General features: G+C 45.9%; 1 protein-coding gene across 1 annotated transcript in view; it reads left to right on the top strand.

Moving 5' to 3' along the window:
- Positions 1–26,364, top strand: part of YJEFN3 (YjeF N-terminal domain containing 3) — an 850,334-nt gene that overhangs the window by 653,790 nt on the left and 170,180 nt on the right. The window contains exon 2 of the mRNA XM_069649058.1: positions 1,244–1,352. Coding sequence (XP_069505159.1) covers positions 1,244–1,352 — 109 coding nt within the window. The remainder of the gene's footprint in view (positions 1–1,243; positions 1,353–26,364) is intronic.

Below are 26,364 nucleotides of genomic sequence, written 5' to 3'. Positions count from 1 at the left end.
AGGGCCAATAGATATAGAAAAACAGAGCCTGAAGTCAATTGCTGGTATACGATACAAGTTTCAAAAAGGCTTGCTATTTGATTGTTAGAAGAGTTCTACAAATGGGTGTATCCGCCTACCATTGTCGTTTTTGTTTTTCTGATCTATAGAAATGCACGGTGGCTGCTGCAGCCGAAGTACCGCCCTGTAGCACAGACAGCAAAGAAAGACTAAATGCTCCAATGCCAGTCAAAGGAACCTTCTCCTGATTGGCCTCTCTATACGTTCAGTATGCCTACACTGGATTTGTGTCCTTCAGGAACCTCTCAAATAGTGGACGTCTTTCTTTATGCATATTTGTGACCCTTTCCCACTTCTTCATTAAACTATGGTGTGTTGTTAGTTTGCGATCTGAGCTACTATCAAGTTTTAAAGCCTCACTATTCTCGCCTCCCCAAGTTTCTGGGGCGCAGAGCCACAATAACATTAACAATAACCAACACTGGTTGTACAGGTTAAATAACTCATCTATACAAAACAAAATGCAGAGTGCTAGAAGACCATAAGGACAGACAAAAAGAGCCCACCATCAAAGTACAACATTCAAGTTTCATAAAATGTTTGCTTGCTGTTTGTTGGCTCTACTCTAAGGCGTGCTGTGCACTTTCTTTACTTGCTCTCCGATGGGACTGGTGCGCTTGCTTTCCTGCGCTTCACAGGGATTGGTGCATTTGCTTTCCTTGCACGCACAAGGTTTGGTGCACTTGCTTTCCTTGCATTCGAGTGGGATTGGTGCACTTGCTGTCCTTGCGCTTCACTTGGATTGGTGAGCTTGCTTTCCTTGCGCTTCAGAGGCATGGGGTGCTTGCTTTCCTTGCAATTCCCTCGGATTGGTGCGCTTGATTTCTTTGCGCTTCACACCAGTTGGTGCGCTTGCTTTCTGTGCACACCAATGGGATTTGGGTGCTTGCTTTCATTGTGTGTCAGAGCGATTGGTGCGTTTGCTTTCCTTCCGCTCCAATGAGATTGGTGCACTTGCTGTCCTTGTGTTTCACTGGGATTGGTGTGCATGCTTTGTTTGCGCTTCACAGCGGATGGTCCTCTTGCTTTCCTTGCGCACCAATTGGATTGGCGCACAAACTTTCCTTGCGCTTCACTGGGTTCTCCCCTGTGGCAAGTGCTTCCTTTCCTAGCACTTCAATGAGTGGTTCTAGTTATGTATTTCTTCTGATTTCAAGACTCTGTTTTTTTTTCTTCTTTTCAGTAAACGGGAAGCGGCAGCGATAGAGAAGGAGCTGTTGGAGGATTACAAGTTTGGGCGGCAGCAACTCATTGAAATCTTAGGGCATGCGTGTGCCATTGCAGTGACCAAGGTGAGGCAAGGCACCCTGAGGGCCCACTCTCTCTGTGCCCTTCGGGAAGCCTGTATACATCCCACTTTAATTTCCTCTGTTGCCTCTTTGTGGTATTTCTTTCTTTAGTTCTCATTTAATACTCTTTATTAATCTTTCTTTTGCCCTCTCGTTTTTGTTTCTCGATCTTTTCTCTCTATCTTTTTTCTGCCTCCTTTTTTCCAGGTTCTCGCCATTTTTAATTTTTTCTTTAGTCAGCTTTCTTTATGACTTCTTTTGCTCTTTCTATTCTTTCTTTCTTTCCCTGTTACCCTTTTATCTTTCCTTTTGTTTGTTTTTGTGTACGTATCAACATGTAGCTTTGAAAAGATTGCAAATCGTACCCTGAAGATATGTTGCCCATAACAGAGTATTCACTGATCTTTCCCGCTCCCCAACTCCACGGGTCAGTTTGTTGGTCTTGCCACCTCTTATGATCATGCTGTTCCTCCTTGTTCCTTTAACCTCTTCCTTTCGTGTGTCCTCTGTATAATCTTATTTTTTGTGTTCCATGTCTCTACTTGTGTGTTATCTTTTTGTATATATTGTCATTATTTCTTTTTCACTGTTTGCTTTTTATTTAATTTCTTTTTTTGCCTGTGGGATGTTTTTACCCAAGCAGCCAAGCCCTACCATAAAACTGTGCAGTACTGGCATGGAAAACATCATGATGGCCAGAACTCCCCAGAGAGTGCACAGGGAAAACATGAAGAATAGGATGCCACCCATTTTTGCCTATGTTGTGAGCAAAGGAGGGCACTGCCTAAAACCACCATTGGGCTACACACACAGTACCCTGAAACCATTGGGAATGGCAGTGCTGATTGCCAAAAAGCAACTCAGAACTGTGGGGAATTAATTTTCTTAATCCCAAAAATGGATGCAATACCGGTACTCACCACTATCAGAAAGCCGGCGTTTTAAAACCACCAGACTTTTGTGTAAATCTGAACAGAGGAACCCAAACCAGGCCAAGGAAAGACTTGCTAAGAGGTGGATACAATGTAAAACTATATTCTGAAATGACTTGAAGGAAGTAATTATTTAATGTCTATGTAAAAAGTGTAAGTTTGATTTAAACTGGGAACTAAAGTGACATTTAGCTGAATTCTGCCTGACAACTACCCCCGACAGGAGAAACCTCCTCAGCCACTCTTCCCAGGCCTAGCTGCATGCTGCTTCCCCACCAAAAGGAGTTGACACCTCTCTGATTAGATTAGGGGAGGGACACCGCAGGAGGTTGAACAAAGCCTTGTCCTGGACTCAGGCAAATGTTTTATTGGGGGGGTCATAAAGTGGCTTCCTCTTGGTAGAAGTGGGAGGAGAAGTGCCTCTGGGAGCCACCCGAGTTGGAGGCGGGGGCAGACAGAAGCTTCCCCCATGTGCTTTGGAACCTGAACCACACCCATCTGGGCCAGAGCATAATTTTTTAAAAAGATGGATAATTCATAGTACGGACTTGTCAGAATTATATAAGTAATATCATTATTCTTGTGATTTCTCTGTGCACGTTTTAAGAGGTGTTAGGACCCTGTGGTGTATGCTGGGGGGGTTGCTAGCGGAAAATAGGTCTTACTCCAAATGTCTGCATGTTAAAAATCTGACACTTCATCAGTTAATGTCCATACTCCTTGCGCACATGTGTGTAATTCTTGGTAAATGTCCGATATTGGTAAACCAGTCAAAAAGCGCAAAATGTTGTCATTTTTGAATGCAAGCCCCCAGGAAGATCAGAGGCGGACAAGCATGGACAATAAGGAATATATAATGTGTACATGTAATTTCAACAAATTGTGCATCTGGGAAATATGTATTTGAATCAAATATAGATTTGTGGGCAAACTGACCAGGGGAGGATCCTCTGACCCATAAACAGACCTCATCATGATGACAATCCATTTCCTTCCCCCAATCATGGGAGAGGGGAGAATTGGGCCAATGACAAGTAGAGAGGGGCAGGCTCAGTTATGCCACGCACACACCCACTTCCAAAACACATAAAAAGAGACTGCTGGGACAGGTAGAGACATTCAATTCCATTTGCTGCAGAGCGTGCTGACCGACGACTTCACATCCAGAGATCCAACACTTAGACTTCCAAGCTAAAGAGCAGCTACAGAAATTTGAACCAAGAAGGCCCACTGCAAGCAAAAGTATTCTCAGCAGGCCTTCAGAATCCAGCAAACCTAACCAAACTATTCAACAGCCGGGTGAGCTGTTTGAATTCTCTGCCAAGAACCTTTGCCGGAACTGCAGACCAGACCCAGACCGCTGTGAGCAGAACCAGAGATCCGGATCGCTGTGAGCAGAACCGGTGCCTGATTGACCCGCCGAGCAGAGAGAACCGCCGCTGGACGTGTTGACCAGATCCGTGACGAGGCCCATTAATTTCAAAATTAGGAGTGAGTATCCGCCAGAACTGTGCAGTACCCAATCTCTTAGTTAAAATAATCTAATCCAAGCTATTTTAACCTAAGTAGAACTGCCTCCTAGAAATCGTGTCATCTGTCATTTTTTAAGCTGCACAACTGTCACCTGTCAATTCTGCAGCTGCAAGCTGTCACCTGTCATTTTGAGTTTTACTTTAAATCCGAAAATCTACCTTTATTAAATCGTCCGTATCTCTGGAACCATTTAACTTTCATTTTAAAGCTGTGATTGTAGGCTTTCCAACGAACCTAGAACCGACTTCCTACTCCCTATACTTTTTCCGCAATCGCGATTTACGCACTCGCGAAATTTACCGCGATTTGCGATTTTAGCTCAATTTCTCCACTTGTCAAAATAGCAGCTCCATTCTTTCCTTTGTTAAAAATCAGTTTGCAAACTGGTAATAACTCATAGAGCATTTCTAAAGTGAGCCTGAACTAATACCAACAAGCATCTCTCACTCACCCTGAATCTCTAGAGGGAATTAAAATCAGTTAGCACAATTTCTCATCCATTGCCATCACATTTAAAAGCATTTTGGGCCTGTGTTTCAAACTTCTACCTGTTTCCTCTAAGCTTGCTGGGGGGGGGAACTAAATTTCGTATTTTATTTGATTGCATTCCTGAGAACTGTGTGCTCATCTTTCCATCTCCTTCCATTTCTTACATTGCATGGGGGGGGGGGTGAATTGCCAGAGAAAAAGTGATTATCTTATCTTTTGCTAAAATCATATCAAGTATTTCTGTACTGCATTTTATTCCTCACTGCTTTTCCCTTGAAACCATAAAAGTGTTTTTGCTACCTTATCCATCCTATACTAACTCCTCATTGATTGTAAAGAAGTGTGCTAGTGCCAGATTACCCATTGTTGATAAACATTATATCCATAAGTGTGATATCAATTATTAATTTATTATAAAAGTGTGATGCATATCTTGTTAATTTTTCAAATAAACCTTTTAATTTGCAAAACAAACCTACTTCTTGGCTCGGTGGGATCAGGGGGATTCTCAGAGGGGGGTGTTATACAAGGGTTGTCATCCAGAGTACTGAACTGGACATAAAAATACATCAATAAGGGATTTCCTCAGCATCCCAGACTAGGCATTGACTTAGCTGTAGTGTTGTTTGAATATTGCTTACAAAGTCGGGGCTCGGAGCCGGGATATTCTGGGTTAGAATTACCACTTGTGCAGATTAATACAGTGTGCCAACTGACCAGATACACATATCCGGTTAGATCACCATGCTGTTTTACACTGTGAAAGCATCCCTCAAAGGAATGCTCTAAGGAAACGGTCTGTTTTGCAAAATAAAATACAAACTTCTGTAAGTCAGGAAGGAACTCAAATTCCAGAATGACAACCTTGGTAGATATGAAAATAGCCAGAGAGCACTTCTTACATAAGCTATTTGTGAGAGGTGAGTGGACTCATCAGGACCAAATGGTCTGGTTGCAGGCAATCGAGCGACAGGTCACTGAAACAGGGTCAGATATATGGAGAGATCAGGGTCCATTACATGTGGCCCTGAGTGAATTATATATGGCTTCTAAGGCCAAAGATGAACACAATAAGATTGCCAGGATAGCGGCATATTTGTATCTATATATGGGAGCCATGCAGGACAAAAGTGCTGAAGGCCAAGATCTGGCAAATAGGCAACAGATGGCGTTAGAAAAGGCCCAATCTGACCTGGTCTCTTCTGAGCAGAGGCTGCAGAGGAGCCAGGAGTCAGAAAATGATAGTAGGCAGTATATCATTAAAATAAAAGAGGACATGGATATACTGCAACAGGAAAAGACAGACCAGGATACCAGAATTCTGGCTTTGCAGAAGGAGCACCAAGACAGTTTGGACTCCTTACTGCAGAGCCAGAAAAAGCTGGAGCAACAGATCAATTTCAACAGGGCATGCACAGAGCAGGTAGCCACCCTGCAAATCCAACTAGACAGAGAGAAAGAGGAAAGCAATACATTGATTTTGAAAGACCTGGATACCCAGGCAGAGTTTGATGAAGAACGCCAGAAAGATGATGCCTTTCAAAGGCAGAGGGATGACCTGGCATCACAAATGCAGGCTCTTGGTCAGGAAAGGGATACCTTAGGCTAGGAAGTCTGCCATTTAAAAAGAAACATTGAAGAAAATCACTTGGCCCTCCAGGGGCTGGGTGACCTCCAAAAAGAGCATCAGGGCTTGCTAGATCACACCAGGAGGGTGGAGAAGGCTCTGGCAAGAAAGGAGCAGGCCAGTAGGGATGGGACTGAGGAGGTAACCCTCCTGCAGCAGAGACTGGCCCAGTACTCCAGGACCAATCAGGAGGCACAGAGAGAAAATGAGGCTCTCTGTCAGCACAATGATAGGCTCCAGCAACAGGTAGCCATGCAGGAGAGACTGATAGAGTCTAGTAAGGCCTTAACTGAGGAACTGAAAGCGCAGGCTCTTGCATTGCAACAGGGTGCAGGGGCTGATAGAGACGAGGTTCGCTGGGAAAGGGAAACGCCTGAGCATAACCTCAGGAGCCCTGGTACCAGAGGCCTTCATCTCTCCCAGTCCCTGGACTCTGCCACCCACATGTCCCCTGGCGCGCATGAGCACAGGGCCACAGGAATGTCAGATTACTATTAAAGCCAAAAGTATGGGGCTCATAGGCCAGTACCTCCAAGGAATGGAGGGGCGGACATCCGGGTATGGGCACCCAAGCACAGTGCAATTTAGTGGGGAACCCCAGGAGAGTAGGCCCATTAAGGGCATCCTGAAAACCTCTGTCCAGTTAGGTCAGTGGGGAGGATACCCATCAAATCCTGGCAGCAAGGAGGGATCTGAAGACTCCTCTGAGCGTTACAGGACACAGAAGACCAGGTCCCCACATTCTGCCAGCTATTCCCAGGCTCGCAGAATCCGGGAAAATCTGGAAGATCAGACGGGTACCTCTGGGAGCAGTGCTTCGGAGTCAGAGGATGAATGGACGAGGGTGACCCGAACCAAAAAGGCCATTAAGGCAAAAAGGGCCTTGCTTAAGGACCCATTGAAACAAATAAAGGCAATAAGGAGTGTCATCACGCCTTATCATAAGAACGCCAAGTATTCTGTTTGGGAACACTTGGAGCTCTATGAGCAAATGATGGAGACTTTCCATTTGAAGGACAGCAGTAGCTGCATCCAGTACGTCAAATGGACATTCTCCCCTGAATACTCCAGTTTCTTTGCGGGGCTGGAGGACCAAAACCATTCAAGATGGTCCATATATAGGGCGGCCATCTTGAAACATTTTTCTGTTGATAGAAATCCTCAAGAGGCTCGCAAGGCAGCCTACAATTTGCAATGTGGGGAGCATCAGGCCCCACAAGAATTCATGCAAGAATTGAAGCGTGCATTTTCGCAGACCACCAGAAGGGTGCGCACGGACAGCAGAGAATATGTCGATACTTTTTTCCATGCCTTGCCTAAATACATAATAACCCAGCTAGTGAGAGATTTTCACGAGAAGAGGACACTAGACTGGGTCATTGAACAGGCTACCTGGATCTATGAGGTGCAGAAGCCCATAGAAAATAAAAGTAATGCGCAGAAAAACCCCAAAACCAACAGCACCCCTGCTGCTGCCAAGGTGGCGGAGGTAAAGGTTGCCCACGTTTTAGATTTGGAGATGGGGGGGCCTAAAAACCTGCCTGCACCAAATAATTCACAGCCCAGAAGGCCCTCGGGCCAGTCACAGACAGGGCGTCGAGGAGGTAGTCCCACAAATGGGGTCCCCCGCTCCCCTGATTATGTAAGTCCCCGCTACAAGGGAAACCGACCCATCCGGGGTGATGTATGGACACCTCCAGCCCAAGGGGGGGGGATCCAGCCAAGCACCTGACCCAGGGAACTTCCCTCCTAACTTCCCCCAGGAGGGCAGAAATTCACCAAATCCTGGGCAGAAATTTTTTCCCAGGTATCCACCCAATGTCCAACCCCAAAACCATCCATCCTTCTTTCCCCAATTCCCTGAGCCCAGACCACCTAATTCAGGAGAGGGGAGACAAAGGGTGGAGGGGTACCCAAATCTTCCCAATCCGGGGTATTACCAGAGAAGGGATAGCTACCCTTGCCGGCATCAGCCCAGGGGAGAAAATAGAGCCCCGTATCAGCCTGAGCGGGTTTCACAACTTGAGCGCCAGGTCCAAAATATGGCACGAGATCTGGGTCACATACTGAGGGCTCAACAGAACCATCAGATGAGCATGCCACCGCAGAATGCCCCAAACTTTGGACCTGGTGCTCCAGAACAATGACGGGGGCAGCACCCCGATAATCCACAGGTTCCCAGGGAGGAGGCACAAGGGGAAGGGGGGTGTAAAGCCTTGGAGGAAGCTTCCTTCCCAACTTGTAAACAGCCCCTGGAAAACCAGGAACCTGGAGAAACAGAGGACCCAAAGAGACCCACTTTGTGGAGGAAGTACAGGTCTTCCAATTTGAGGGAGTGGGATCCTCAGAAGATCCTGGGAAAAGGATCTTCTCCTTCAGAGATGGGGGATCTCCTCCCAAGGAAAAATGGGTCCCAAGGGATGCCAATTCAGACTGGGGAGATGTGGAGACTGAGCTACCGCTGCCCATCATCTCATCCCAGAACCGACAATACCAAAATCCCATGGGTCAAACCCATCCTGATGACTGCCTCCAAAAAGAGGGGGGGCGGCCCAGAACCCAAAACCATTTCCAGTTGCCAACTTTTTCTTTTAGATTCCCCAGGCTCTCCACAGAATTCTGCCCAAATCTCTTCGCTAGCAATGTCCAAAACCAGAAAGTTAGCCCACCAGTTGTCCAAAAATGTACATTATCTGTGCCCCCTTGAGGAGAAGGAGGGAAGATATTATGCCCCAGTACAAGTACAGAGGCAGGGTACAATTTCGGCACTGGTGGACACTGGATCCCAAGCTACCCTTCTGTCCAAAAGGGCCTTTGATTAACTAAATGCAGGAAGGGGGAGAATTACCGTATTCCTCTCACCTCTCTTCCTGGACAACTGCAGAACTTTGACGGGAAGGAAATTCCCGTCAAAGGGACTGCAGACTTGGACATTAAAATTGGGCGACACAAGGTGAAACACCCGGTCATAGTAGTGACTCCAGAGGGCACCCCTTGTTTACTAGGGAATGACCTCCTGAGAAGGTTGTCACCCCTAATAGATTGCGTAAACAAGGTCCTCTGGACCCAGACTAGCCGACCAATAAAATTAAAACAGAGTGTCAACCATGTTAGTTTAAATGGCACCTGCCACATGGTTGAACAAAAATCTGACCAAGTAGAATTTCACTTCCAGAACAACCAGATTCCAGACGTGACAGTAATAGCAGTAGGACAACAGACTGGTGATGGGGGGTCCTCTCTATTTCTGAAAATCAACCTTCCTTCCAGTTTAAGGTGGTATTCCACACTGGAAGGAAACACTCTGAAATTCTTTACCAATCCACAATCAGACACTCCCACTCCTATAGTCCAGAAAGAGGTGAAATCAGCTCATAGCCTGGCTGATATTCAGCAAATTGGAGAGCAGTTGTTCATCCCTGTTCAGTTAAATTATGGGAAGGACTCTGTTCTCGCCCGAGTGTGTGTGAACAACGGTAAGAGCTTCATCAGCGAAGCCATGTTCCGCCAACTCCCAAAAGATCCAGCCATTCCCACATTCAAACTGATAGACAAATGGGAAATGGACCTGGAAGCACCCAATTCGAAACATCTCCTGCCAAGCAGGTGTATGCTCAAAATCTCCATTGGCAACAAGAGCATAGTCCATAATTGTTGGGTCGTGCGAGACGTCACTGCCGCCTTTTACTTAGGCAGTGACATTCTCAATGGCTTTGCCATTAGTTTGGACCTAATAAACTTCAAAGCTTAGTCCCGATTAGCGGATAATCTCATGGGCTTTGATGATTCAGAAAAAGCATTTAGGTCAGCTCAATTGCTACGTTATGCAGTTGAAATTCAGATTAAAGAGGAAGTCACCATCCCAGAAAGGACCCGACAATTCTCCCTGGAAGTGAAAGTTGAAAGAGGACAAAAATTGAAAAACCCTGATGCTTATATTCATCTAAATGCTTCTCTCCAACAGCAAGGGTTAGGGGTAAACCCAACACCATTAGTCAACATAGAACATGACACCATTCCAATAGAGGTGGATAACAGCGACTTAAAGAGTATTACTCTAGCCGCAGGCACCATTATTGGAATGGCGGTTGATGGCGGACATTTCTCCATTGATTTAGGAAATGAACTGTTAGGACCGATCCCCAAGGACTGTTTTGACAGTGACACTGAGGACAATACAACACCAGACAGGATTTTCACCCGGCATGGGGGGAACTTCCTGGTGTACACTTCTTGCCCTTATGGTAAGGAAGATGTGACTTGTGACTTCAGGAGGGATGAGGTGATTTTCCAGGTCCATGAGGGCTGCCTTTCCCACCTGAAGCCTCCAGTCCAAATCAGCACTCTGACCAGGGACTTCTCCAACCAGCTGGAGGAGGCCGCTGAGATAGCCAAACCAGAAGTCTTTCCAGGCTTCAGGCAGATGGTGGAAGAGAGAGTCAACCTAGCTGATGCCTGTGTGACTCTGGAACAGAAGCAAAAGTTGAAACAAGTTTTCTTGGATTTCCAAGATCTCTTTGCGGTAGACTCATACGACTGTGGTCGCACCGACATCCACACAACAACAATTCCCACAGACCCTGGAATGACTCCAGTGTTTGTGAAGCAATATCGTTTGCCTCTCGCATTCATGGAGTCCCTTACTGAAATAATTAAGAACCTTGAGTCCCGGGGAATAATACGTCCAGTACACAGCACCTTCAATAATCTGGTGCTGGGAATATTGAAGCCAAACGGTCAATGGAGACTCTGCGCCGACCTTAGGGAGCTCAACAAACGGGTCCATACTTCCCGATGGCCTCTGCCCTACATTGACCAAGGGCTGGCCCAGATCGAGGGGTCACAGGTATTCACAGCAATAGACCTCACCAATGGATACTGGACCGTGCCTGTCAGTAGGGAGGACCAATACAAACTGGTTTTACCTTTGGGGGCCAGCAGTACACATGGACCCGGACTCTCTTCGGATACCTCAACTCCGGCAATGAATTCAATATTTTGTTACATAAGGCCATGCCCGACCTGGGTGCAAGGGGTAACCTGGCTTATGTAGATGATGTCCTCATCAAAAGTTCATCTGTGGAGGAACACATAGCGGAGATCCGTTATGTTCTGACGCAGTTGAGGGCTGCCGGAGCAAAACTTTCCTTTCAGAAAGCACAGTGGTGTAGAACCCGTGTTAAGTTCTTGGGGTATGAGATTACTCCTCAGGGTCTCTGTCCCCAGGAAAAGAAAGTGGAAGCACTTCAGAAACTGAAAAACCCCACGACTCTGCGGGAACTAAGGAGCCTCCTTGGACTGACTAATTACAGCAGAAAGTTCATTGAAGGCTACGCAGAGATCACTAGACCACTGATTCATCTCTTGAAGGGGGGGTCAAGTGGGAATGGGGTCCAGAACAAGCCGAGGCAGTAAGACAACTCAAAAGAAGCCTCTCACAAGCGCCTTGCCTAGCTTACCCTGTCAGAAACAAGGAGTTTTTCCTGGAGACAGGGTTTTCTAATACATGCTTGACGGCAGTATTATACCAAAAGCATGACCAGGTCAATAAAGTAATCTCCCATGCGAGCAAAACTTTATCCTCTGTGGAGGAAAAATTCAACGATTGTGAGAAGGCACTCCTGGCAATGGTGTGGGCATTGAAGAATTACCGCCCGTTCATCCAGGGGGAACACATCATAGTGGAGACTCCACACCAGCCTCTGCAATACCTCCAAATTGACAGAATCTGGGCCGGAAATGTGAGTAATTCCTGAATTACTTCCTGGATTCTGTCAATGCAAGGCTTTCTTGTAGAGGTCAGATATGACCAAAACAAGAAGAGTCCCCTCGCGCAAGGTCTGGCTGACTTGCATGATTGTGCCAGAGAAAACTGTCTGGAGGACGAAAGTCTAAAAATCAAGGACAACAGGGAGGCATACCTTAATTCCCCACACAAAGTCTTTGAAGAAGATAAGTGTGAGGGAATGCCCACTGTCTATGTGGATGGATGCTCTTACCATGTTGACAACAACGGGGAGAAAGAACTGGTGGCCGGCGTAGGGAACGCATGGGTGAATGAGTCCCCAGAACCCTCTGCTGGTCATTCCAAAGTAGAGGGACCACACAAAACTGGTAATGACTTAGCTGATCAGCTGGCCAAAACCGGGGCCATCCAAGGGGATCTAATAGAAATAGAGTCCCTGTTGGGGGAAATCCAGGTCACTGCCATCACTAGGTCCCAGACCAATGCTCACAATGATCTTTCAACTGCACAATGGAGTAAGGAGACCCCTGATGCTGATTTGATTACAGCTCAGAAGGGGGATCCAATAATTGGTAAGTTTTACCAACACATTGAGGACCCTGAGAACTTTCCCCTGACGGATGCCGATTACATTGGGGAAGAGGACCTAAGAGTGTTGATGAAATGTCCAAAAAGGTTCCGAATCCAAGACGGTTTGTTGGTAAGGAAATCCCAAGCTGGCCATGATCAGTGGGTGGTCCCTACCTCATTCCGAAGCCTGATGTTAAGTCACGCCCATGATGCGGCCACCGCCGGTCATAGGGGGTTTCACACAACACTGGAAATCTTAAGAGAGGTTGCATACTGGCCACACATGGGGCAGGACCTCGACCAATACTTGAAGGGGTGTCTTGTGTGTGCACAATTTCAGCCAGCATCCCTCACACACCGGGCGCCTCTCCAAAAGAGTGGGATGACACTGCCATGGTCAGATTTGCAAATCGACTTTGTAGGCCCTGTAATTCGCTCGTCTAGAGGAAACAAGTACATGTTGACCGTTACATGCTTGTTTACCAAGTGGGTGGAATGTCTCCCGGCCCCAAACCGCAAGGCAGAAACAGCAGCTGCCCTGATGATTAACCACATCTTTTCCCCTTTTGGTCTGCCTCAAAGGATTGAGTCAGACAGGGGTAGCCACTTCACCAGTGAAGTAATGACAAAGATGTGGGAGATATTGGGGGTCAAAAGGAAGCTACACATTGCTTACAGGCCAGCTTCTTCTGGAGCAGTAGAGAGATACAACCGAACCATTGTGAGCATCTTAAAAAAGTTTGTGGCAGATTCTGGGCCAAGTTGGGATATCCGACTACCTCTGGTCCTAATGGCCATCAGATCTACCCCTTCATCTGCAACTAAAATGTCACCATTTGAGTTGATGACCGGACGCAAGATGCTGCTTCCTCAGCATTTGCTCTACAGGACCCAAGAGCAGACACTGATAAGTGCCTCCACAACTCATGAGTATGTGGAGAATTTAAGGAAACACCTCCAACATGCTTTTGCCTATGCTCAGCTGAATCTAGAAATATCAACTGAGAGTATGAAAACGCACTATGATTTGAGAACCACCAGGAAGGAATATGATGTGGGAGACCGGGTCTATCTATACAATTTCCAAAGGAACCAGGCCAAACAGTGAACATTTTTGCCTACATGGAAGGGACCCTTTGAAATTATAGACAAGATCTCCCCTGTTGACTACAAAATCTGCATCCCCAAAGGTAATTTGGCGGAAGGGGAAGATAAGTGGGTCCATATTAATCAGCTGAAGTGTTGCCATCCCAGGCACACTCTGCAGCAACTGGAGGAGTCCTCTGCAATACCAGAGGGGGCCGCTCCAGAGTAATTCAGTTCCAACCCTAAAATATCCCATATATAGTCTCTAAAATATTATTGTGCTTGTAAGCCACTGTCTCTGAATTATATCTTGTTTTTAAAAATTGGAATGCTATGTCTATTAAAGTATAAAATGTATATGTCGCCCCACTATATCAATAGTGGGGGAGAAATGTCTATGAATAGGTATTGCCGCTTTCCTTTGTCGTCCTAGGAGAAAGAAAACATGGAGACTGACCATGGAAGGCGACCTGGGGACCGGGAGCGAAGATCCGAGGGGCCCGGGGTACCGCCCAATCCTCCCATCAGGACCAGCAAGGAGAACTGATTGATCAACTGGAGGGAGGAAAAGATGCTGAACTGTGCCACCTATGGAATTGGAAGAAGAGGAGGCGAACATCCCAGATCTTACGAGTTCCATCAGTGAAAGGACAGAATGGCCATCGCAAGAGGGGGGCTTGTGGGATGTTTTTACCCATGCATCCAAGCCCTACCATAAAACTGTGCAGTACTGGCATGGAAACATCATGATGGCCAGAACTCTCCAGAGAGTGCACAGGGAAAACATGAAGAATAGGCTGCCACCCATTTTTGCCTATGTTGTGAGCACAGGAGGGCACTGCCTAAAACCACATTGGGCTACACACACAGTAGCCTGAAACCATTGGGAATGGCAGTGCTGATTGCCAAAAAGCAACTCAGAACTGTGGGGAATTAATTTTCTTAATCCCAAAAATGGATGCAATACCGGTACTCACCACTATCAGAAAGCCGGCGTTTTAATACCACCAGACTTTTGTGTAAAACTAAACAGAGGAACCCAAACCAGGCCAAGGAAAGACTTGCTAAGAGGTGGATACAATGTAAAACTATATTCTGAAATGACTTGAAAGAAGTAATTATTTAATGTATATGTAAAAAGTGTAAGTTTGATTTAAACTGGGAACTAAAGTGACATTTAGCTGAATTCTGCCTGACAACTACCCCCGACAGGAGAAACCTGCTCAGCCACTCTTCCCAGGCCTAGCTGCATCCTGCTTCCCCACCAAAAGGAGTTGACACCTCTCTGATTAGATTAGTGGAGGGGCACCGCAGGAGGTTGAACAAAGCCTTGTCCTGGAATCAGGCAAATGTTATATTGGGGGGGCCGTAAAGTGGCTTCCTCTTGGGAGAAGTGGGAGGAGAAGTGCCTCTGGGAGCCACCTGAGCTGGAGGCGGGGACAGACAGAAGCTTCCCCCATGTGCTTTGGAACCTAAACCACACCCATCTGGGCCAGAGCATAATTTTAAAAAAGATGGATAATTCATAGTACGGACTTGTCAGAATTATATAAGTAATATCATTATTCTTGTGATTTTTAGGTGCACGTTTTAAGAGGTGTTAGGACCCTGTGGTGTATTCTGGGGGTTGCTAGCGGAAAATAGGGTCTTACTCCAAATGTCTGCATGTTAAAAATCTGACACTTCATCAGTTAATGTCCATACTCCTTGCGCAAATGTGTGTAATTCTTGGTAAAAGTCCGATATTGGTAAACCAGTCAAAAAGCGCAAAATGTTGTCATTTTTGAATGCAAGCCCCCAGGAAGATCAGAGGCGGACAAGCATGGACCATAAGGAATATATAATGTGTACATGTAATTTCAACAAATTGTGTATCTGGGAAATATGTATTTGAATCAAATATAGATTTGTGGGCAAACTGACCAGGGGAGGATCCTCTGACCCATAAACAGACCTCATCATGATGACAATCCATTTCCTTCCCCCAATCATGGGAGAGGGGAGAATTGGGCCAATGGCAAGTAGAGAGGGGCAGGATCAGTTATGCCATGCACACACCCACTTCCAAAACACATAAAAAGAGACTGCTGGGACAGGTAGAGACATTCAATTCCATTTGCTGCGGAGCGTGCTGACCGACGACTTCACATCCAGAGATCCAACACTTAGACTTCCAAGCTAAACAGAGGCTACAGAAATTTGAACCAAGAAGGCCCACTGCAAGCAAAAGTATTCTCAGCAGGCCTTCAGAATCCAGCAAACCTAACCAAACTATTCAGCAGCCGGGCGAGCTGTTTGAATTCTCTGCCAAGAACTTTTGCCGGAACCGCAGACCGGACCCAGACTGCTGTGAGCAGAACCAGAGATCCGGATCGCTGTGAGCAGAACCGGTGCCTGATTGACCCGCCGAGCAGCGAGAACTGCCGCTGGACGTGTTGACCAGATCCGTGACGAGGCCCTTTCATTTCAAAATTAGGAGTGAGTATCCGCCAGAACTGTGCAGAACCCAATCTCTTAGTTAAAATAATCTAATCTAAGCTATTTTAACCTAAGTAGAACTGCCTCCTAGAAATCGTGTCATCTGTCATTTTTAAAGCTGCACAACTGTCACCTGTCAATACTGCAGCTTCAAGCTGTCACCTGTCATTTTGAGTTTTACTTTAAATCCGAAAATCTACCTTTATTAAATCGTCCGTATCTCTGGAACCATTTAACTTTCATTTTAAAGCTGTGATTCTAGGCTTTCCAATGAACCTAGAACCGACTTCCTACTCCCTATACTTTTTCCGCAATCGCGATTTACGCACTCGCAAAATTTACCGCGATTTGCGATTTTGGCTCAATTTCTCCACTTTTCAAAATAGCAGCTCCATTCTTTCCTTTGTTAAAAATCTGTTTGCAACCTGGTAATAACTCATAGAGCATTGCTAAAGTGAGCCTGAACTAATACCAACAAGCATCTCTCACTCACCCTGAATCTCTAGAGGGAATTAAAAGCAGTTAGCACAATTTCTCATCCATTGCCATCAAATTTAAAAGCATTTTGGGCCTGTGTTTCAAACTTCTACCTGTTTCCTCTAAGCTTGCTGGGGGGGAACTGAATTTCGTATTGTATTTGATTGCATTCCTGAGAACTGTGTGCTCATCTTTCCATCTCCTTCCATTTCTTACATTGCATAGGGGGGGTGAATTGCCAGAGACAAAGTGATTTTCGTATCTTTTGCTAAAATCATATCAAGTATTTCTGTACTGCATTTTATTCCTCATTGCTTTTCCCTTGAAACCATAAAAGTATTTTTGCTACCTTATCCATCCTATACTAACTCCTCATTGATTGTAAAGAAGTGTGCTAGTGCCAGATTACCCATTGTTGATAAACATTATATCCATAAGTGTGATATCAATTATTAATTTATTATAAAAGTGTGATATATATCTTGTTAATTTTTCAAATAAACCTTTTAATTTGCAAAACAAACCTACTTCTTGGCTCAGTGGGGTCAGGGGGATTCTAAGAGGGGGGTGTTATACAAGGGTTGTCATCCAGAGTACTGAACTGGACATAAACATACATCAATAAGGGTTTTCCTCAGCATCCCAGACCAGGCATTGACTTAGCTGTAGTGTTGATTGAATATCGCTTACATACCTCATGTAGCCCCATCTGAACTGCATCCTGCTAATGCTTAATCTTAGCACAGCAGGCAATCAATGTGCCCCTGCAGTTATTACATCCAGCAAAACATGCATTAACTGGAACATTTTAACCCTTATCTCTCAAAGCTGCCAAATACCTGCCCTCCAGCTGCCCTTCACTTTCCTCAGAAACCAGTGGCTTTGCACAAGCAGGCACTCACTAGGTCCTTCGAGCCCTGCTTCATGAAATTTTCTGCGTCGAAAGCAGGGATTTTTCGTAGCAAACAGAGCGCAAAATCCCCACTGTGCAGCAGTTTTTTATATTTTGCAGGGAACTTTGTGAAGACTTGGCATGTCTCTGCGAGTGGCCAAGTGCCTTGCATGAGATACCATGCAGAACGTGGTTGTGGCATGCGCAGAGGGGAGAGTAAGGGGCGGAACTCATAAAATGAGGAAGAACAACAGAAAATGTGGGCGTTACGAGGTATGGCCCCCAGGCAGTCCATTGCAAGCCCACAAATGCATGGAACGAGACGTATTCATGGATTTGGGCACGCATTCTCTCGTCTGGGAAATTACCACGCAAAGCCCTCATTCTATCTACCATCCGAAGGCAGGCGTACAGACACTTGCGCATAGGATTCACCTTCAGAGGTGAGATCGCATGTTGGATTTAGGGGTGCGTGTACGCAGCTGGGGTTTCAATCTAACTTAGGGGTTCATGTACGCAGTATGGCGGCATGCAGGGACAGTTTACAGGGGTTTGCACGCAGATTTAATCAGAATTTTTCCTGAGTTACGAAAATGTTTACACATGATGGTGGGGTGCCGGTAAAAGTTACAGGGGACACCACGCAGTGTCCCTGACATGTAGGTTGCAGGGGACCTCGCACACTGTTTCAAGGGTGCATGTGTTCGTGCCAGAGGAGCCTGCAAAGGTAGCTGTTTCTGGCTTTTTTCACTTTGCGTGGGGACGTGTTGGGGCATTCCTCCGTGACTTGCGTATATGGTTACTTTGTGTGAACAATTCTATAGATACACAGAGCGCACAGAAATACACATGCATGCAGGTTTACGCAGAGTCATTCTTGGCGTGCAGGCTTTGCAGGCTCTCTGCACACTTTTCCATGACTCAGGCATTTAGAGTGCTCCATTTGCATCAACTGTACCTAGCAGCTTTTCGTGTTATCCCACCAGTCATTGCTTTATCCCTGCAGTTGTTATAACTTCCCTACCAGCCGTTAACGGCCCTCCAGGAGCATGAACTCTAACAGCTAATAACCTAACCAAACCAGTGATTAGAATTGCCCCAGCCTATTCCTGTACCCCGTCTTCTATCAACTGAACTGTACCTGTGCATTTCACTGCACCCCAGCTCTCGTTATCTGTTTCCCCACCACAGTGCATTTTACATAGGGAGCTACTCGCCATGAAAACATGTCACTTGCCCTTGTATGTGAACTACAATTTTGCACATGGACACAGCAGACAATGTATGTATTTGATTTATTCTGATAATGTGCTCCACATAACATATTTCAGAGCACAAAATTCGTACTCACATAGAGTGAATTATCACTCACCAATGGCTAGTTTCGAGTGCACATTTTCTGAAGGTGACGAGGGGATAGCACGGCGAATGGAGGAGGCACCCCGATAACCGGGGCAGGGGCTTTCCTCCTTTACGCTCTCTTGCCCCTCCCCCACAGGGGCAGGGGAGAGGGCGGCAAAGGAGCCAGAGAAAAGGGCGCCAAGAGCCCAGGAAAGCCCGCGAAGGGCAACAAAGGAAGGGGGCGGGGCTTGGGGCATAAAGGCGGCGGGCGCCCGGCACAGGAGCACTTGCAGCTCTTCCAGCAGCCGGGCGCCCGTCAAGAGTGGAGGACTTCTTTTCCCACCCTCCCACCCTACAGCTATGGCGGAGCCTGGACGTCGTTGTCGCAGGATGGACAGGCGGGTTGTGGCAACCTAATATAAGACAAAGACTCCGAATGAGCCATTGCTAAACCGGAAGGGGCTTCGCCCATTCTAGACAGCGCCTCCTGGGAGCCTAAACGGCGGGGGTGTCTGGCGGTAGCAATTGGGGCTCAACTTCCCCCCAACAAACGGCGCTCCCCCAGTCCGCAAAGACCTGCATGGGCAGGCGGTTTCTCAGACTCGAGGGCCTTGGGGGAGTTGTGCCTGCAATCAATATGGAGGAAAAAGGGGGAAGCAGGACGAGGAGCAGTCGCCACACCTGTTGGAACTAATTTTTACCTGTTTGCAGTGGTCATGTATATGTAAAAAATAAATCTGCGGCCTTGTTATGCCAAACCAAAGGAAATGTCTCATGCAGCACCTTACTGGAGGGGAAACGAAGGGGCTGACAGAATGAGTGAGGTTGGATACAAACGGCATAGCTATTGGACAAATGCCCAGGTTATGATCTATGCATTATTTCTTGAGAGGCACAAAGGTGTATTTCAGCTTATGAAATACCCGTCCTGCCCCCTTCTAAGGATGGAGCTGAGCTTGTGTTCAGAACGCTACTTTATCGGGATTTGCCCCAAAGCCAGAAGAAAGCTCATAGCTCGAGTCTAAGCCGGTGTGGCGCCATCTTGCATGAAGGCCTGTGAAGAATGGTCGGCATTTAATAGAGGGAAACCCAATCTACGTACCAAAGAGCGTACAACAGTAGCTGCACATACTTGGGTATTTTTACAAACCCTTGAACAACTGTAGAGAAGACAAAGTAAACAGTGTGTTTGTTTACTGCACTCTACCTTACAAACGGGACATACTTATTCTGTTGGCACTGTGCAGCACTGAGCGTAAACCTGGCAGTCCTGCGTCATTTTGCCAAACCCACCCACCAGTCCATGGCATTGAAGTTAAATGGTTTCAATCTCCCAGTTTAATAATATTGGGCTTCTTGGTAAAACCAAGAAAAATAAGCAAGATAGCTCAGTGACTTCAGTGCTCGCTGATGACATCTGGATGTCATCTGCGGGTGATAGATTTTAATCACGACAAGACGAGCTTGGACTTTCATCCTTCCAAGGGTGTACATTAGAACTAACTTTGGATAACAATAATTGCATGATCATTCTTTCTACGTACAGTGCTTTGGTGATTGTGCTAAATAAATACACTATTATTGGAGTGGTATTAATCAATGTTAACAAAAGTCTTTTAAATGTTCCAAGGGATGTCATTTCACCAAAATGCCAGGGGTAGCGGAAGTGACATCACACGACCCTTGACCCCCTGATGACATCACAGGAAGTGATGTCATTTGACCCCACCCCAAAGTGATATTGCGGGAAGCGATGGAGCACAACCTTTCACCCATTGACAAAACAGGAAGTGGCATCAGATAGCATTGTACACTACGAAAAATATGGTTACGATATCACTATAATGTGATGTACATTTCTTACAAGAATGGATCGGTATATGTATCGTTAAGTTCAATGTGTATAGGTCCATATAACCAAATTACTGTGCATGCAAGCAGACGTCCATGGCCAAATGATAATGATGAGTTATTTTATAGCACTTACGCTTAAGCGCTTTATATAGAGAAAATATACACCCAATATCACGCAACCTGTGTTGGTACTCATTTATCGACCTCAGAAGAATGAAAGGCTGAGTTGGGGCATTTAAGAACAGACTAAATCAGTGACTCACCCCCTGTAGTGTGTCTGAAATAAACCTTTAATGAGTCTAGCAATTATTGTATAGAATTCCAGAAAGACACATGATTTGGTATTCCTATTCTTTCTTATTTAGGGTAAGTGCTGAAAGTTTTAGACTTGTGGCCCTCCTGTTCTTATTTTTCTTCGTTTTTTTAGGGGCCTCAACTAGAAAGCCAGCCACTACACAAGTAAAGAGCCACATGGTGCTGGCCACAGCCCAGAAGCTTGCATTAAAAAAAAAAGAAAAAACCTTCGCAAGGGAGACCGCAGAGGTCGCAAGGGAGACCTCAGAGGTCACAGTTGCGACCTCTGGAGACCCCTTAATGACGTCCCTGAATGTACTGCCACCACACTCCTCTTCTCCAACTCTTCTGCTTCTCTATAGTCCCCCTGTAATGCATAATCCCATTGGCCTTCACTCACCACTTTTCGCTCTTCCCAGGGTGCAGCTTTTTTTCCACTGCCCTTTGTTAACATGAGATATTTTGAGAAAAGAGGTTAATTCGCAGCTATCAATACATTTTTATTAATTTTGTCTCTGCTTTTTACAGAAAAGCGAATTTTGTATTTTTTTATTTTATTTATTTATTTGCATTAAAATTGAAACAACAATTTTTGTTTTAGCAAAACCTAACATTTAACATTTAGAATTCCAAGGTGCTTAGAACATCACCAACAACAACGTAGGCAGAGTCCCTCCATGTCTATGCCCTTGCCCTGCCCACAACAGATCTCCAAGATCTGGTATGTTGTCCCTTCCACATATACACTCCGCTCCTCCCCATGTGTGCCGTACAAATGTTCTCGTGTTATCACTCCAGACTCCAGGCCCCATCTCCCCCATACTCTTTGAAATGTTCTGGGGCACCCATGTGTCTGTACACAATCTCCTCTAGAGCTCTACAATGGTCCACCCAATCCTCCCATTTTGCCACAATCGGTACTTCTGTGACTCCCCCTTTTGTTGCCAGGTCTTTATTTGCCACCACCAATCCTGTATTAATGAAGTTTCTGTATCTGCCCGAATTAATATCATCCTCAAGAATATGTAACAAGGTTAATTTGGGGCATCATGGTATCTCGTTTCTCATCAGCTGGGACAGTACTGTCGAAACCCTATCCCAACAAGCTTTAACTTGAGCACAGCCCCATAATAGGTAGAAAAAGGATCCCATCTCCTTCTTACATTTCAGACAAGCTTACCCTGGAGTCTTATATCTTGAGTTGCTCTAATCTTAATCTTGGGGACATATTGTCATCCCTAACCGCTATTTTCTCATCCACCCTTTCCTCCTCATCCAGTGGCCCTCGGACAGGTTCTCATTTAGATCTAGTTCTGAGCAGTTTGATGTGAAATTATTAATCGTCTGATACATAACTGTGATTGCTTTCTTTTCAATCTTTTGTGTGAGAAGTTTTACTTCTAGGGGTGTAGGATCTGGAATGGCCATTTCCCTCACGAGTGGGGTTGCATTGCGTGTTGTAGGGATGTGCGCATATATACATCCCTTTGCCTCAGCCCATATCGTTTGCGCAGCACTGGGAACATGTCGAGGCTATCTCCTTTCAGGATGTCCCCCACTTTGGTAATCCCACTGTCTGACCACCTAAACTGCCTGCCCATGTATATACTTCCAAGATAGGTGGGTTCTCCCATAGCAGTCATAGTTTAGCAAAGATCCATTTGCACCCCATAGCTTTAGTGAATTCCTTTCTGATTTCTATGATTCTGTGCCCTGCTCGTGGGCCGTGTTCACCCCGCAAAAGACCCACTCATTTGCCACGACCAACTGCGATCCCAAATAATATTTGAGAATGTACGGTACCCCCAGTCACTCCTCCCAAACCGATTTGTTCAAGATTTGTAAGGCTATCATGGGTTGCCATTTCCCCACAGGATTCCGCAAACTATCGAGTTGATCTTGGCGAAGATTGGTATTGGTCTGGCCTAATTATCTCTGTCAATGGATCAATCGCTAGAAGAAACAATAGCAGAGACCGTGGACACCCCTACTGGGTTCCCTTTTGAAGCGAGAAACCGCTGGATGCGGTTCTCCCTAATCCTATCTCAGGGATTTTCATATAATAATTTAACCCATGCCATATAGTTACTCCCAAATCTGGCCTTTTCCATTGTTTCCTACAGGAATTCACATCTTATTGAATCAAAGGCTTTTTCCGTATCCAGCACCGTTTAATGGTGTAAACACTTGTGTGCAGGTGGGTTATAAATGACCTAGCATATCATATCATACCATATCATATCATATCATATCATATCATATCATATCATATCATATCATGCAGACCCTGTAGTTCCTCCATCCTTGGTAATGCATTGTGCAACCTTCTTATATTCATTTTTTGGACTTCCCTGGTACAAAGCCACACTGATCCAAATTAACCAAATAGGATATTACCCAAATTAGTCTATCCGCCAGGATTTTGGACAATATTTACGTTTCACCATTCAACAGTGATATCAGCTCCCTTTCTTGTGGATAACCACAATAGTGGCCAACCTCAAGTCCTCAGGCAACTCTCCTTTACCCATGCTTTCTTCATAAATTTTCAGTATCTGTTTCCATACTTCCTCACCTAATCTCTGCCAATATTCAAGTGGGAGCCTGTTCAGCCCTGGGGTCTTCCCTGCTTGCAAGTGACCAATGGCCTTTTGTGTTTCCTCTTCTTCCATAGTTCCTCTTGCTCAATCTCCTATTTCCGGCAGGTTCACCCTTTCCAAATATGCCCTAATCAATCTCTCGTCTGGTCCCTGCATTTCTCCATATAGTGCCTGGTAGTATTGGGCAAGATCCTCGGCTATCTGTTCACTCTTACATGATCTCCATCCCCACTCTAGACCATCTCTCTGATCCAGCTTAAGTCTTGCTCTCTTCTGAATAAGCCTGCCAGCATTGTTCCAGATTTGTCCCCATCTCATATACTCTCGCCTTGGATGCTGAGAATGCTTCTTTAGCTTCCTCCGTCGCCACTGTTTTGAAATGTAATGTGGCCTGTAATAATTCCCTCTTTGTCAGCACCGTTTTCTCCTTTATGTTTTTGTCTTCCTTCGCTTTAATTTGTTTTTCCAGATCCACCAGATTTGCCTGTCTTTTCTTCATGTGGCAACTGATCTCGGTTATAGCCCTGCCCCGGCGAACTGTCTCATAAGCCTCCTTGAGGGTACTTTTGCTTCCTACTGTTCCCTCGTGTATTGCAAGTACTCCTCAGTACCTTCCTTCAACCTTGTCATTATATCTTAATTACCCAGGTAATATGCATTCAGCCTCCACTCCCCCTGGCTCGTCCCCTCTTCCCAGTTATCTTCATCAACAGCGGGGAATGAACTGAGATACCCCTCTGTAAATATTCTACCTCTGCTACCCACCCCAGTCCTGTATAGGGGAGAAAATGTACTCAATACGGCAGAGTGATGCATGCATCCAAGAATAAAACTAGAACATCTTTTGCCCCTAGGGCAGTTCTCTCCATCCATCTCTCATTCCTGTTGCTTCATAGAATGTGGCCAGCGTAGTTCGGTTTGATGGCTAGTTTATTCCACTCCCCTGTGTAGTCCTGTTTAGCACACTGCACATTACATTATTGAAATCCCTGCTGAGTTACATCAGCTCTGGCCCATGTGATGCCAACAGCACCATTGTCCGTCTGTATCGTAACACAGTGCAGCACTTCAATATTTGCAAACATTTGTTCTCGGACTCTAGGAATGAGAAACCCTCTTCTATGACGTGAGTCCTGCCATTTAACCAAATTCAATAATAACAGCCAACAACCCCTTTGAACTCTCCCCGTCCCTATACTTCCCCCAACATGAAGCATCTTTTATTCCTTTTAAATCAAATCCCAACCATGCCCACCTGGAGGTTGAGGGTCAGACGCACTGGGGGTCTGTGCAATCACTTGCTCAGCTCCAACAGGGACCACCTTGCTTGTTCCTATATCTTAATAAGTGTCAGTATCAAGCTGTATGACTCTTTGGTTAGCATCTGTTGTGTCTGCTCACTCCTTTCCTTATGGTGCGATACCTCTTCTCTCACCTCTCAGGACAGCAGCCCTCCTTCTTCATCCTGTTTATTTTCGTCTGTCAATTTGGATGTCATATTTTTCTTTTGTGGTCCCGCTGGTCCTTCTCCTTTACTCTGGTCTACTGTCTCTGCCCAGTCTCATGCTTCTGTGGAATTATTGTAAAAACAGACTCCGTGGGGACCTATAACCGTGAGTGTTGCTCTGTATATTGTGGCGTATTTGAGCTCCTTCACTCTGTGTTTTTTTTTGCACCGAGTTAAATGAATGAAAGGCCTTTTGGACTTCTTTGGTGAAGTCAAGGTGTATATAGCGACTCTCCCCCATTTACCAACACAGTGACATTCTTTCTCGCCAGCTGCAATGTTATATCTCTGTCCCGGTAGTTCAATAGTAGCTTTGCTATCACGTGCCTTGGAGGGCTTCTTGGTAGAGGTGCTCTACTCAGCACCCTATGGATTCTTTCTATGGAAAAGAAACTAGAGGCCCGCTTGGGCCCACCCATTCCTTTAATCACTCATCTAAAAGCAATTCCATGGATGGTCTTTGAGTCTTCTCTAGAAGGCCATTGATCCTCATATTATTCCTCCTTGCTTTCCCTTCCACATCATCCTTTCAATCTTCCAGCTGGTGCGTTTTCCTGATCAGGAGCTGTACCTCAGATTGCAGTGGAGTTGTTATATCCCCGATATCCGATATTCTTTTCTCAGTTTCTCCTGCTCTCACTGATACTTTATGTAAGTCTGTCACAACAGTCCAACATCCAGCTCTATGTCATCTATTTTGTGTTCTGGCATCGTTCACACCTCCTTTATTGCTCTCAGGATGTCTTGAATGGATTGGCTTGACTCCACCTCTCCTTCACTTTGGGATGCCTGTTTGTGTGGCTCCATTTCTTGTGGGGTTCTAAGTCCACTTGTGGTGTAGGCATCTATTTTGGGCTGAGTGCTCATTTTCTTGTGTTTTTCCTTATCCGTCATCATTTTCCCAGTTGCCAGTATGATTTGTTCTCTCAGGCTCAGTATATTTTGGATTTCTGGGCAGTCTTTTTATGGTGTCCAGTACCTCCCTTTAAGCTTCCAATCTCTTTAGTGCATATCCCAGGTTCCTTAGGTAGGGGGTGTCTCCTCCATCGTATCTCCAGTCATCAGTGTCTTCCTCCTGGTCTTAAAGGTAGCCAGTGACAGGTATTTGCCCTCCTGTTAATGCCTCTGTCCCCTGTATTCTTATGCAGGGTTAGCTTCTGCCCGTGGTATGGCGCTGGTGTCTGACACCCTTAGCTGCAGACCGTGCCCTTAGCGATATCCGCCTGGTCCTGTGGCACACTTTCCACCTGGCTTAAGATGGTGAATGTGCTGATGTTGCTGAAACCAGGGTGTCACTCCTTTCCCCCATGGCCCTCAGGCTTGCTCGTCCGTTCGAGTCTGCAGTCTACTTACCCCCACTTTTTGGGGGGTTTGCACCGCTCCTTCTCTTATTATTGGTACATAGCAACCATCTTGCTGGGTCGTCTTCCTTCAGTCGCCTCCGCAGATCTTCTAATTTTCACCTGTTTCCAGGGCGTTCCAATTCTTTTCCTCTAGCCTATACCTGCAGTATTGGTTTTGGCCGTCCGGGTCGCTTGCTCAAGCGAGTCATGCACTGCTGAGAATGGTCCTTTTTTGCCCTGGCTCGC

Source organism: Ambystoma mexicanum, chromosome 1p (genome assembly GCF_040938575.1).
Source record: "Ambystoma mexicanum isolate Mex_15411 chromosome 1p, UKY_AmexF1_1, whole genome shotgun sequence".
NCBI lineage: Eukaryota > Metazoa > Chordata > Amphibia > Caudata > Ambystomatidae > Ambystoma > Ambystoma mexicanum.
The sequence above is the reverse complement of the archived record's forward strand: the minus strand, read 5'-3'. Positions and strand labels throughout refer to the sequence as shown.